The sequence below is a fragment of the Myiozetetes cayanensis genome, unplaced genomic scaffold, assembly GCF_022539395.1.
Source record: "Myiozetetes cayanensis isolate MyiCay16 unplaced genomic scaffold, myiCay2020 scf5-8, whole genome shotgun sequence".
NCBI lineage: Eukaryota > Metazoa > Chordata > Aves > Passeriformes > Tyrannidae > Myiozetetes > Myiozetetes cayanensis.
Window position 1 is genome coordinate 81834309 of NW_026087742.1, and position 13226 is coordinate 81847534.

General features: G+C 35.9%; 1 protein-coding gene across 1 annotated transcript; it reads left to right on the forward strand.

Moving 5' to 3' along the window:
* The first annotated feature begins 602 nt into the window (after positions 1-602).
* On the forward strand, positions 603-13002 carry TNFSF13B (TNF superfamily member 13b). The gene is made up of 6 exons (XM_050332743.1): positions 603-1199; positions 1283-1373; positions 9006-9062; positions 9427-9539; positions 9636-9786; positions 11445-13002. Exons 1-6 carry the CDS (start codon positions 873-875, stop codon positions 11555-11557), a joined length of 852 nt encoding a protein of 283 aa, XP_050188700.1. The 5' UTR covers positions 603-872; the 3' UTR covers positions 11558-13002.
* Positions 13003-13226: the final 224 nt, after the last annotated feature.

Below are 13226 nucleotides of genomic sequence, written 5' to 3' on the forward strand. Positions count from 1 at the left end.
CATTCTTATTTCCCATCTCTTATTCTTTTCCATCGTCTAGTTTTCACCTCTTCTAGTCCCCCCTGCCAGGTTTCCTCTCCCTGCTTCTCTGTGTCCCCTTTTGCATTAATTCAGGTCCTTGAATTCTGTAGAGAAACTGTATTTATTAGGTAAGTTTAATTAAGTGTCATCCCTTTTCAAGTTAGTTAGATGAACTGAACTGCAACATCTGCAGCTACATACAGTTGAGAGACCAGTAATTTATGACTCATACCTGGGAATATTTTTCACTGTTGGTTTAGGAAACCACAAAAAATTTTTTTTGAATAATTTTTCTCCTCTGTAGGCATATTGTCACTTTAGATATGAATATATATATGTTAATACGTGTGATATAATGTATATACACAGTACATCTTCATGCACACAGAGGCACATTCCTGTCATATGTGTATGCCCTTTAAGTATCACTGGATGATATGCTGCCAGGAAACTTTATATAGTTTCTGCATTTCTAGATAAGGCTCTAAAGTTACCAATGGTACTGTCTGTGCCTAAATTTAAAGAATATGGGAAATGGTTATAGCAAGCTGCCACATAAATAAATAGCTGAAAGTGAAAGGAGGAAGGTAGATTGAACAAGTAGCTCATGAGAAAGTATTCATTTCCAAAATGCAGCACAGAGAGATGAAAACAAATTGAATCTTAGATATTCACTCTGTACATTAAGTTTAATGGTGCTATCAACAGCTTCATATGACAGGAAATGATCTGGGCGGTTTGTTCACTTATTCTGGATGCCATTAGTTTCAGAGAGCAACCGGTAACATGGATTGCACCTCGGAAGGGGACAGCTGAACTCTCCCTCTGGCTTTAGTAAGGAAAAAGCAGCGATGAAATCCGTGGACTGTGTGCACGTCATCCAACAGAAGGATACCGCCTCCTCTCCTTCTGCCCCCCCTGGTGCTGTTTCAGGCACCACGGGACTTTTTTCTGTCACATTCCTGTGGCTCGCAATGCTCCTGTCCTCTTGTCTTGCAGCAGTGTCTCTTTACCATGTTATCACCCTGAAAACAGAACTAGAAGCTCTGCGCAGCGAGCTGATCTACAGGGTCCAGGCAAGGTCTCCGCTAGACCGGCCACCCGTGTCCCCTGATGAAAATAAAGCAGGTACCCCTGTTTCTTCCTTCCTGCAAGTGTCTGCAGCTGGCACCAGGCAGGTAAGCTGGAGGGGTGGTTTTCAGCTTGCAGGGGATGAACAAATGTGGGGCTGCTTTCACTGACTGTTGCTTCTTCTTGTTAGGAGAACAGGCTTCCTGAGAGCTTCCAAAAGGAAATCTGGAATGGGAGTAGAAACAGGGGCAGACGATCTGTTGTCCACACAGAAGAGAAAGGTAAATGGCATCTGGTGGAATGGGTTGGGATGCTGCAGTTGGACACTGTTTTGAGAAAAGCAACAGTGCTTGATTTGTGTCTTCTCCTGTCAGTATCCAATGCTCCCAGAGCCCATTCTGGCTTTCAAAATTATTGCTGAATGAATGGTTTTAACAGTAGGCATATTGTCTTAATGGTTACCATATAGAATCACAGAATGTTTTGAGTTGGAATGGATCTTTGAAGGCCATCTAGTCCAACCCCCCCTGCAATGAGTTGGGACATACTGTTTAAGGTACTGGTATTCATGCTATCTGCATTTCAGTTGTTGTGTTCTCTCTGATCAATAGTAAAGAGAGAAATCTATTATTAAAAATGCCAACTCACTTTTCGGGGAAGCATGCTCATCCTAAAAGAGAAGTAATGAGAAATTTAGGGAAGTAGGAGCTTTCAAAGAGAAGGATTGGCTTGTACCTGGCAAAAGAGACAGACTACAAGGAATCCAGAAGTTTAGCATTATTTCTACATTAAAACAACCTATTAATATAATTAGAAACATGAATAAAAAAAAGGCCTATCCAGTAAGATTTTTTTTCTCTCATGGCCTCTATAAAAGTTTCTGCAGAGAACACTGAAGACTGTGCTTCATAAAAGACATCTGATGTGTATTGTAATGTTGACATATTAATGGGATGTATTTATTTTCTTTGGGGATAAAATGTCTACGTTTCTTTATTTTTTCCAAACACAATAATGCCTTATAGGATGAAATGCAGAATTTTATTATAACAGTCTGCACACATACTCTAACTGCACTAAGTAACTAAAAATATTCCTGAGTTGCTAAATCAATTCACTCCTTTTATGTATACTTTTTTATTGTAACTGATGAAAACTAATAAGTTATTAAGAGATGACGTTGAAATGGAGTAATTTATAAGCAAAAACTAAATGAAATTTAAGTTCTAGGGTATAATCACTCTACTTACTTCTAATATTCTCAAAAGAGAACATTCATTTAGGACATCACCTAAAACCCACAGGTTTATATGGGATTTATTCTACTTCATTAGTAATCTTTTGTTCATGGCCTTGGCTAAGACAGATTTCGCAAACAGGACTGAGAACATGATTGCTTAAATTGTATTTCTTGTAGCTTGCTTCCTTTCATGGGAACCACAGAGTTTCCCTGTTCTCCCCACCCTAGCAACTCCCAAATACAAAATAGTGATCTAAATTACAAGTATCATAAAAAACAAAGAGACATCTTTTTCAAAATGAATGTTATAGCATCAGTACTATGGGAGTGATCCAGTTTCCTTCACAATAGCTTTCACCTTTATTCTTCTTGCTATTTGAGGGTGTACGTGGGTGAGGAGGGTTTGGGGCTCCTCCGCTGTTCTTCTAGGTAGACTTAATATTCTTCTCATCATGTAGCCACCTTTGATTATACCTATTTACCTTTATTCACATAACATTATAATTAAGCTACTTATTTTTGTAAACATTTTTTAAGATGGCTTTAAAATTGTTTAGGATTGACGACAGAAAGCACAGAATATGAACATCCATTTAAAAGGGAAAAGCTACATATTTTGATGTACTACAAAACTGTTTTCTAACATGAACCTCATATTTTTGTATATATAAAAAGAAAAAGTAAATTACAAATCTTGCATTTATATCAAAGGTCATCTGTTAGGGTTACCTTTCTGCCTGCTCTAATTACAACAAATTTAGATTGCCAGAGTTCAGTAAGATGTTAAATTTTCTCAGATCAGATTTCACTGATGACTATGAACCTATTAGTCGATGTTAAATTTTGTCTTAGCAGAGTGAGTTAAGTAAGAGAACATGGTGTTGTTCATGGTGCTGAATCCAGTCTATTATTTGGTCATGTACACAGAATAACTGGCCCTGCATTTTGATCTTTTGACATCCATATCTGAGTACCAGAATCCCGGCAGCCTCAAAATTGTCCTGCAGATGTGCGGTACTCATCAATTAGAGTGTTGAGTGAGATGCCTGTTCTTGTCCTATTTCTCAAAGTAGAGTCTGGTCCCGTAATTAATTGTCGACCCATCCTTTTACTTTTACACAGAACAATTCCTTAGAAAGATAATATTTGAAAACATCACTGATACACAATTGCTTCTCTTGTGCTGAAACGGAGAGCAGAAGTAAAATACAGAACTATTATTTTGTTTATAAATAAAGTTGTGGTTCAATTATGTTTTCTTTTCAGACTTTAATTATTAAATTCCAGGAATGGATGCCCTATTATTTTTTTTAGGCTCAGCACAGCCCTCCTTGAACATATGGAATTAACATTTTAATGTTTTTACTACTTATTGATGTTTTGTGAATAGAAGCGGTCATAAATTAGCATTTTCATTAATATGACGATTGAATGAAAGTGGATCTAACACAATCTTGTTCTTTCATGTTTTTATAGGGTAGGCATTTGTCTGTGTTCGTGCATGAAACTATTAGCCATCAGTAGTTATACATTTTGCACCTTGAGAAAATTTCCAGCTCAAGTAAGTTAGAGAGAAGGGTTTCAAGCATCAACTCCAAATAATGATGCACAGTTAGCAGTCAGAACTAGAGTTCTTGATTCAATGAGTAGGAGTTAATGGGTGATTTTGAAAGGTACATATTATTAATATGCAGGCAGATAGACCTTTTAACAAGTGTCTTATCAGGATGCATAAAACCAGATATAATCTTTCTTTTTTTATCATTTTTCTTTGTCAATTCTGCCTGTAGAGGAAAATCATTGCACAACAAAAACTTCTCGTGAATTTTAGACCCTATTCACAATTATTGATTGCCTTGCTTGAGTGCTCCTCTCTGAGCTGCAAGTGTACTTAAGTCCAGGAGCAAACTACACGTTCCACTGTCTAAGCCACTTCAGTGTACGAACATCAAGTTTCATTTACATGCTCCCTCAGTGCCTCATTCTGGTCAATTCCTGTGGCCTAGGGAGGTGAGAATCAGGTCTCCTGTAAACTCAAATGCAGATATATGCAAGGAGCTGAGGAGCAATTCTGTGGTATTCCACAAAGCAGTGAAGCGGGTTAACCTGGCATATGTCTTGTCTCTATTACCAATTCCCAGGTTCTACTCCAATATCAGCTATGACCATGGGAAATAACTATTGTCTTGCAAGCTTGGTGTATAAGTTGTGAGAATTTTGCCATTGTTCTTGATATAACAGCTGTACAGGAAAATTGGTGCATTTGTTGCTTAGAAGTGCTTTGACTCTGTAGGTTGTTGCTTTAGATATCTGTGAAACAGGGATAGCAAGAACTTATACAAGTGGTACTTGACTTTAGTGATCTCTGAATTGAGTCATAACCTTTTCTTACTAGCCTAAAAAAATGCCACAGATAAAATTCCCTTACCAAATATTAACAATACTTCTTATTTTATTGTTTAAAGAGAGGAAATATAAAAGTTCTCTTAAAAAAAAAGAGAAAGGCCTACTTCTTGAAAACATATGTTATTCTTATTTGTTTCTGCTGACAACAGTTTAATTCAAAAGGAAGTAGACCCTTCTATGTAAAAAGATATAAAATTACTTGATGCAATGCCTGCAGTTTTACATGAAGAATTTCACTGAATGAATGAGTGAATGAAGCAGTGCTGTGTGTAATGCAGAACACTGTGCAATCAAAAATACATAAAATAGACTCTAATTTTTAAAAACAATATTCTGCTTTGAACTGTATAATAGAAGTCTACATAAAGTATTCTTAATTCCTAGTAAATTATTTCCTTGCTCTTCTGACTAACATATTACTGGCAATTCTGGTAAGGTCAAAATAAAGGTACCAATACTTCAAAGATATTTGTTAGATCTGAGTCCTACCTGCAACCACGATTGAGCCATTTTAATGCAGGGACTGACTGAATCCATGATTAATGGATTATAAATGGATTATATAAAAACTTGTCAGTTTAAAAGCAACAAATTAACCACTTTTCCTGTTTTCTTCTGGGATAGAGTTCATGAACACCAGTTTATAAAAATGCACAAACAAAAACTAAAATGAGGTATCTTGTGACAAGAAATTAAGAACTGCAAATGGTTCAAGAACATGCTTATCATTTCTATAGTAAATTATCTAGTGTTTGAGTGTGTTTTGAGAAGTCTACAGAGAACAGATCTAGACCAAAGAAGGAACCTAAATAAGAAGGTCTGGGGTTTTTTTTGGGTTTTTTTTGTTTTCCAAGGTCAGGGCTCTTCCTGAGTTTTATTTCAGCAAAAGTTGAAACAGATGTTTCAGGCCTCAGCTATCAAAACTTCAAATTTTATGCATGAGCTCACAAGTAGTAAACCTGAAATTTTGTTTGGATGGATCATTAAGTGAGATTGCAAAATATTAAAATGATTATGCTAGTTAAATAACAGGAAAATTTGCCTGTAAGGGCAAATTTAATTTTACCAGTATAAGGTCTTAAATCATGCAGATATGCAGAAAGCTGTCCTGCTGCAAAAGCTAGTGCCTTTTTTTTAAACTGTGGCTACATTGCTCAACCCCTAGAGAACACATCCTTTCATGTGCTAGCTGTGGTTTATAAAGGCATCTGGACCTACTTACTTTTTCAGAATTGGCTGTTCTGTTCATGGAATAAGACAGATTCTGAAATGTACTTCTGCCAACCGCAGCCTGCAGAGCAATTAAAATCAGGGAAAAAAAGAATGTTCATTGAAGCAAAGCTATTATATAAAGTCACAAGAGGATGGGGCATGCTTTATAGTTCCAGATACACTTTTATACAGCTAGACCTCACTGTGACACTCAGTCTAGAAATTTTTACACACGTTCAAGATGTATTTTACAAATCCTGTATTCTGCTTTCTTTATTAATTATTCAAAAATCCTTTAGACTGAAAGACTTTAGACTATGAAGATTGTGCTCGAGTTTGATATACAAAGGGCTGAAAGACATTCACATAGAACTTTTGATTTATTCTGCTCAATGCCAATAGTAACTATTCAATGTGTATTTTGTAATACATATATGCTTCATACTGCACTTCAGGTGAGATTAGTGTCCTTCTTGGAATAGAATTGCTAACATTTCTTAACAGCTTTAACATTTTACTCAAAGTCCCTTTGTATTTTCCCCTGAAAATACTTTGCCTATCCATATTCTTTCCTTAATAGTAAGGTTGTTTTCTCTGAATTAGTTTTAATTAATTACTTAACTTTAAGCATGTATGTAGTTCCACTGAGGTCAAAATGAAGTACTTGTATATACTGGAAATAGTTACATGTCAGTCTTGGCTTCTGAACATATTTTTTAAGCATGTTGTTGTTCAATATCTCAGGAAATTTTTTAGATATTATTTGTCCTTTGTAGCTTTAGGTAGAAAGTGGACACTGTGCTAGTTTCTGTTTCCTTGTTGTCATGAATAACACCGTTGCATCCATTTTTCTCCATGAAAAACAAGCTTACTGTGTTCTGTGGAGCCTTATTCCTATCTGCATAGATTAAAGAAAAAAGAGATTTTTTTAGAGAATATGTCTAGATCTGATATCTGTAGAATAAAGCAGTTGGTATGTGTTTTAAAATGATGGAGATGATCTCAAACTGTAGTGATCTTGCCCATTTTAATTACTGTGTAGAAATTTTCAGCCATGCTGACTACTATTTCAGTGTTGCAAACAAGTGAAACATAAAATTCAGACTTGCAAACTGTGAATTAGGATAGTTTCAAAAATGCCCATCAAGTTTGCACAGCAGTCTTAACAAGAGTTGCTAAAGTAGCCATAACTTTTACTGCTTGTGGACAGTACTCATTGGTACCCAGCTGGATAGCAGCTGGTTAGTGTGTATCTTCACAAATCCTATCTTGTTTGGTTAGTGGAAAATCCAGTGGCCACACTCGTGAGTTCTTTCAAAAGCAGGAATTGGAATTTTCATTTAGCTTACCGAAATACTAGGGAAGCAGCAAATTTCATTCTCTAGGAAGTCATTTTGTCCCAAAGGAGAGTGAATTAATACTTTGTAAAATTAATTGCCTAGTGCACTGTGTTGTGCATCTGCAGGAAATCACATTTTGATTTTATTTGGAAGCTTCTTTTCCGGAAAATTCTTTTGCTCCCAAGTTCAATAGAAAAATGACTGAAGTATAATACCTTTTTCAATTTTGTGTTGGCTTGGTTTTTCTATTCCTTACCAGAAGGAAGGTAGGTAATTCAGATGCCTTCAAATTCTTGGTTTGCAAATCTGTAGATTTTAGCACATCATTGATTTGTTCATAGAACTCAAGGACACGTTTCAGTGTAGGAGACAGAAGCTTGGAGGATAACATTTGTGTTAACGTAAGTAGGGCTTGCAGGTTGTGTGATCATTGTGACACTGAAGCATTCCCAGATGTGCACTTGAATCTCTGTGCTGCCAGCTGGCACTGCTGAGTGCTGGTGAGCATCCAGCCCTCTTCTGCTGTTTTCAAGCAGGACTCCTTAAAAAGGAGGCTTAGTTACAGAGAGAGGCTGCTTTCTACCCTAATTCTCTCACTGCCTGCTGTGTGGCAAGAAGTTTATCCTACTGGACACTTGGTAGACACAGTAGTCACAGGATCCCACTTATCCATGGCATTTCCCATTATAGCAAGTGAGGCCAAATCTGACCCAGAGCCTTCTTATCTGAAAAGAGATAAACAAAATGGAGATTCAGCAAACCATGACAGTTTTCTTCTCTCGACTCTTAGTAAATTCATTTAGTCTCTTTCAAGTGTAGTAAATGTTGCTACTCCATTTTCCAAACTTCAAAGCAGTGCAAGAACCAGATGTTTTGATTAAAATTTGCCCTAAGCAATTCTAACTCTTCTTTTTTCCTTTTATCCTGTTCCCTCACATTTATGCTTAGCAGATTTTTTACAAGATCTTTGTTTCACTTGCAAGACTATATTTTAACTTTCTGCAGTATTTTTCTCTGATTAAACTCCCTAGTTTCTCTACAGTTTTGAGCAACACATTTTGACAGATACTGAGCTGTTTGTTATGTGTACCTTAATTTGCTAACACTCATATCTCTACCTTCCCTCTGTCTTAGTATAGGTTGTTTGAGTGTAGGTATCTGAAAATATAATGAAAGTACATATATATGGATTTTGAGAAATTATTATGAAAGTACCACTTAACCAGTACATATGACTAATATTTCACAGCAACTATAATTGGAAAGTAATTTCTTTAAATAATACAGTAAACATCATTAGAAAGCTGCTACCTGTCATAGCTGGCAGGGTTGGGACTTTTTTTGAGCTTTTGATTAGAAGATTAACAAGACTACTTGTCTGATGATTTTTAACTCATTTGACTTACTGCTACATCTTTTAATTATATTAGGACCTGATATTAAAACAAGTATAACTTGTGCTGCTGTCTGAGGCCTCCCACTTAGCTGCCCGATCTCTGAAAGTTACCTAGTATGTGTTGTGATAGGAATTCTGCTTTTGCACACTTGAGTAAGATCTATGTTAAAATCAATAGTTTTTGTTTTAAAATAAGTGGTGAGACTCAGAGATTTCTTTCATGTCCTTTTTTTCTTTTTTTACAATGTAGTTTCATAAGCTTAAGCTATTCTATTACTGATATATGTTTCTTTGATTTCTAAATGCTTTCACTTCCCAGTGCTGCAGGCCTGCTTGCAACTGATCGCTGACAGCAAAAGTGATATCCAACAGAATGGTAAGAATATGTTCCATGATCTGTAGCTATCTATTTCATGGGTTAGCTGTTTCAACAAATTTTGAAATTTTTGTTCAACTTCAAAGCAGTTAACTGAGTTTTGCCAGTTTGTTTAAAAATAATTTTTAAAATACCACCACCATCACCAAACAAACAAATCTAAAAACACAGTAAGGTGGTTCCTGCATCTGGTAGGTCTCTGCATCTGGACAGCTCTTCCAAATAGCATTTTTTCAGGATGCTGGGGAGATCCAGCTAGTGAGACTGGAAGTCTTGTTTAGAAATCAGCTTTGTTAATTTTTGGCAGGCAAAAATGAAGAGATAACTTTTCTTTCTGATTACCCAAAATTATTGTTTCTTTTAGATGATTCAAGCATTGTCCCTTGGCTTCTGAGCTTTAAACGGGGAACAGCTCTGGAAGAACAAGGAAATAAAATAGTGATCAAGGAAACAGGTTATTTTTTCATATATGGCCAGGTGAGAAAACTCAATTCATTTCAGCATCTGACTTTTGCAAGGGTTTTTTAATGCCTCCATGCAGTAAGTTTGAAGTCTACCTCTTTTTTTCTGTAGGTTCTATATACGGATACAACATTTGCTATGGGACACCTAATACAGAGGAAGAAGGCTCACGTGTTTGGTGATGATCTCAGCTTGGTGACATTGTTTCGTTGCATCCAAAATATGCCACAGTCTTATCCAAACAATTCTTGCTATACTGCTGGTAAATACCTACATTTTCCTTTTCTTTGTTTGCAAGTAAGCTGTATCAAATAGAATCTGTAGTATTGGGTGACTAAGAACAGGGAATGCATTCATGGATCTGGTTGACTGCAAAGTTACAGAATATTTTCAAAAAAATACAGTTTTATATAAAGTATCAGCAATCAGAGGGTATGTATCTAACTTGGTGATCTGAGCAGTTCTATTCTCTCCACTGACTCTGTAATGTGGTTGGAAACTTTGGTGCTCTCGGGCAGATGCCTGAAGCAGACAAAAGGAGTACATACTGTCCTTATTAAAGAACTCAGTTTAACTTAAGAGTTGAATTCCACATTTAGGTATCCCAATAAAATATTTAGGAGCTATGTTCTGTTTTAAAATATCATATATAAATTTTAGCCATCCAATCTTTGCATACCTTACTGTGGTATTTCTAGTCCTTATAATGGCTACTGCATTTTTAATCTTTAGTTAGATGAAAAATAGTTAATTCCTATAAGGTGCTCTTTATGACTTCACAAATTAGAAACATCACAAGAAAGACCAATTAAAATATTTAATGCAAGTCCAGCAGGCTCAAAGATCAATATACATGTATATTCCTGCAGTAGCATTTAAGGAAGTAGGCCTATAAAACCACATTTTTCCGCTCTTATCTGTCATTCCACCTTAATGGTGGATTTGAGGGTCTTCAGTTATTTTCCAGCAAGATTTTTTTTTCAATGCTTTATGAAAAAGTAGGTGGCACTGAGTGGGTGACACTGAGTAGACTGTTGGCAAGTAAGGACGTTAAACAAATGGTATGCAGCACAAAGCTAATTTTCTCCAAATAAAAATAAATTCCAAATAAATAAATACTTTGTCTGGAAATTGAGGCTCTTCAAACATTTCCTCTAATTTTCTGTCCCTTCACTTGTACATTCTGGCATCATAACCACCTTCAATTTCATCCATGCTCTTATTTTACCCTTTTATTACTGCTGCCCTTTTTTCTTAACTAGGATCTCTACTCTATCCTGCCACTTAACAGTTCTTACTTCCCAAATTCCTGCTGTTCCTTTTTCACCTGGAAAAACCGTTCTCACTGCTATCTCTCATGCTGTTGAGCATGTCTCACAGCAGATGTTAGATATGTTCTTAGCTCAGTGACTGCAGCTTGAAGGGGAGATGCTTTCAGTTATCATATCAGCTGATGTGCAGCTGGCAGGAAGCAGACTTCTGTGCTCTGCAGTTGCAATGGATCAGCTGATGTCTGGTAGCTTCATTAGACTGGTAAAGCTCATGAGAGCTCCTCCAGAAATGTGGGAATGGAGTGGTCTAGGATCAGCAATACTCGGTGCTGACCTTGCCTGACACAACACCATAACATGAGGAATCTGGGCACACCACTGATATAAATTTCTGCAGCGTTTGCTTAAATTAACTGTGTTGTGCTGAGTGCAGAGTGGAAATGAAGTCCAGCTTCATAGAGGATGTTAAGTGTCAGCTTTGGATAGGCTGTAAACTCTTAGTTTGTACCTAAAGATAAAAAAACCGCTCATCACATATAACAATCCATGCTTACATTTGCAAGATGACACATAATGACTTTTTTAATACCATTTATGAAAATAATGTATTTGAAATATTAACTTAAAAATATTCCAAATCTTTTGCCAGGCATTGCAAAATTAGAAGAAGGGGATGAACTTCAACTTACAATACCACGGAGAAGGGCCAAAATATCCTTGGATGGAGATGGTACTTTTTTTGGTGCAGTACGACTCCTCTGAAGCCCTTCATTTCTGTTATTATGCTTAATGGAAATTTATTCTTTTCCTATGCCTTCGTCATAAAAAATTTATTTGTAATTTGTAATTTGTAATAAAACTGCCAATTCAGTCTCTCCCCAGCCACCACCAACTTTTGAGAACTTTTCTTCACTTTTATAAGCAAAGCCAAAACAGGAAACACACCAGACAAACTTGTGATATAACCACCATGCGATTACCAGAAAGCCAATTTATTTCAGACAATGGGAGACTCTAGATAACAGCTGTAAAACAGTGAGTTTTTGGCTTTGAAACAATGTGTTGTCCCTAAGGTAAAAAAAAGATGGAGTTGACATAAATAAAAGCATGACCAGGACCATAGAATATCAAATTATCAGTCAAAATTGAAAAGGAAAACTAAAATACATGTTAGATTTTCATTATTTCATTAATAAAATATTTGAAGTATGAAGGATGGGAAAGAAACATTATACAGTAGATTCCTTATCACAAAATGGAGGTGTTAGGTGGGTTGTGGGTTTTGTTTTTCTTTTTTATTTGAAACAAAGATTTTGGGGAAGGAAAAAATCTAAATGTATGGGATAATGTAAACAAATATACAGAATAGTAGCCACTGTCTCGCTTCTTCCCTGTGAACAAAAGATTTACTAAAATCTATTAGTATTTACAAATTAGAATTAATGTTAGTGGGAAAAGGACACGTGAGATGCTTCAACAGCTCAGTCTTCAAAGCATTGCTACTCGTCAAGGAATATGAGTGCAATTCTATGAAACCAAGGCAGGGACAGAAAGAAACGCTGAGATTAGACACATTACAGTGGGTGGAATTGGATTTCTGGCTTCATCATTTCTGCAGTCATATATAGATATGTATATATACATTATGTATTTGTATATATATGAAAGTATGTACACACGCATGTCTTGGACATTTGAACATAGAATTTTATCTTCCTTTGAATAGTTTATCCAATGGAAATATTACTTCATACATATTTCTTGTATTTCTCTTGCCTCTTGCTATGATTCCTTCTATGCAACATAGTAAAAAATAAAATCCATTAGACCTGGAACCAGCCATGCAGCTAAGAAAATACATTTGTATCCCAGAAATCTAGGCTCAATCCTAGATTAACTATAGGCTTCGTCTGCAGTTTTGAATATATTGCTCAATGCTGTTTCACAAGAAAAATCAGACCTGTAGAAAAACTAAACAAGACATCCCTTTTCCTTTTCTTTTGTCTGTCTGCTTTGTACAATAGATGGGATTTATGTCTTTTTTTACCCCAAATATTGCATGGTCAAGGTAATATACTGGTAATAGTGTAGTCAAGACTTCTAGTAGCTATTGTAATACAAACCTTGAGTACTTGTTCCACTGATCTTTAAAGAATTATTGAAGTGCTATTGGAATAGATAAAATAACAACTCCTCCCCATAATGAACTGTACTTAATTTGAAAATTTTTTCTAGGATTTGAGAATTGTGTTATGTAAGCTTATTTAGTAAAGAAAAGATGCTTTGTATGTTGCAGTCTCTTTGTCTGTTTTATAAACTGTCATTTGATTGAGTTCTCAGAGTGATAGACAATAAATAAAAGAGTTTTGGACCTAAGAATTATAGAGCATGGTAAACTAATGCAACAATTAATTCAGCTTCTCTGGGCTTC

Bases quoted from the DNA above. Each gene is read 5' to 3' on its own strand.
- TNFSF13B (XM_050332743.1), top strand. From the start codon at position 873: ATGAAATCCGTGGACTGTGTGCACGTCATCCAACAGAAGGATACCGCC. The intron at 1,374-9,005 runs GTAAATGGCATC...TTCACTTCCCAG, and splicing joins TGTCCACACAGAAGAGAAAG to TGCTGCAGGCCTGCTTGCAA. The intron at 9,540-9,635 runs GTGAGAAAACTC...TTTTTTCTGTAG, and splicing joins ATTTTTTCATATATGGCCAG to GTTCTATATACGGATACAAC.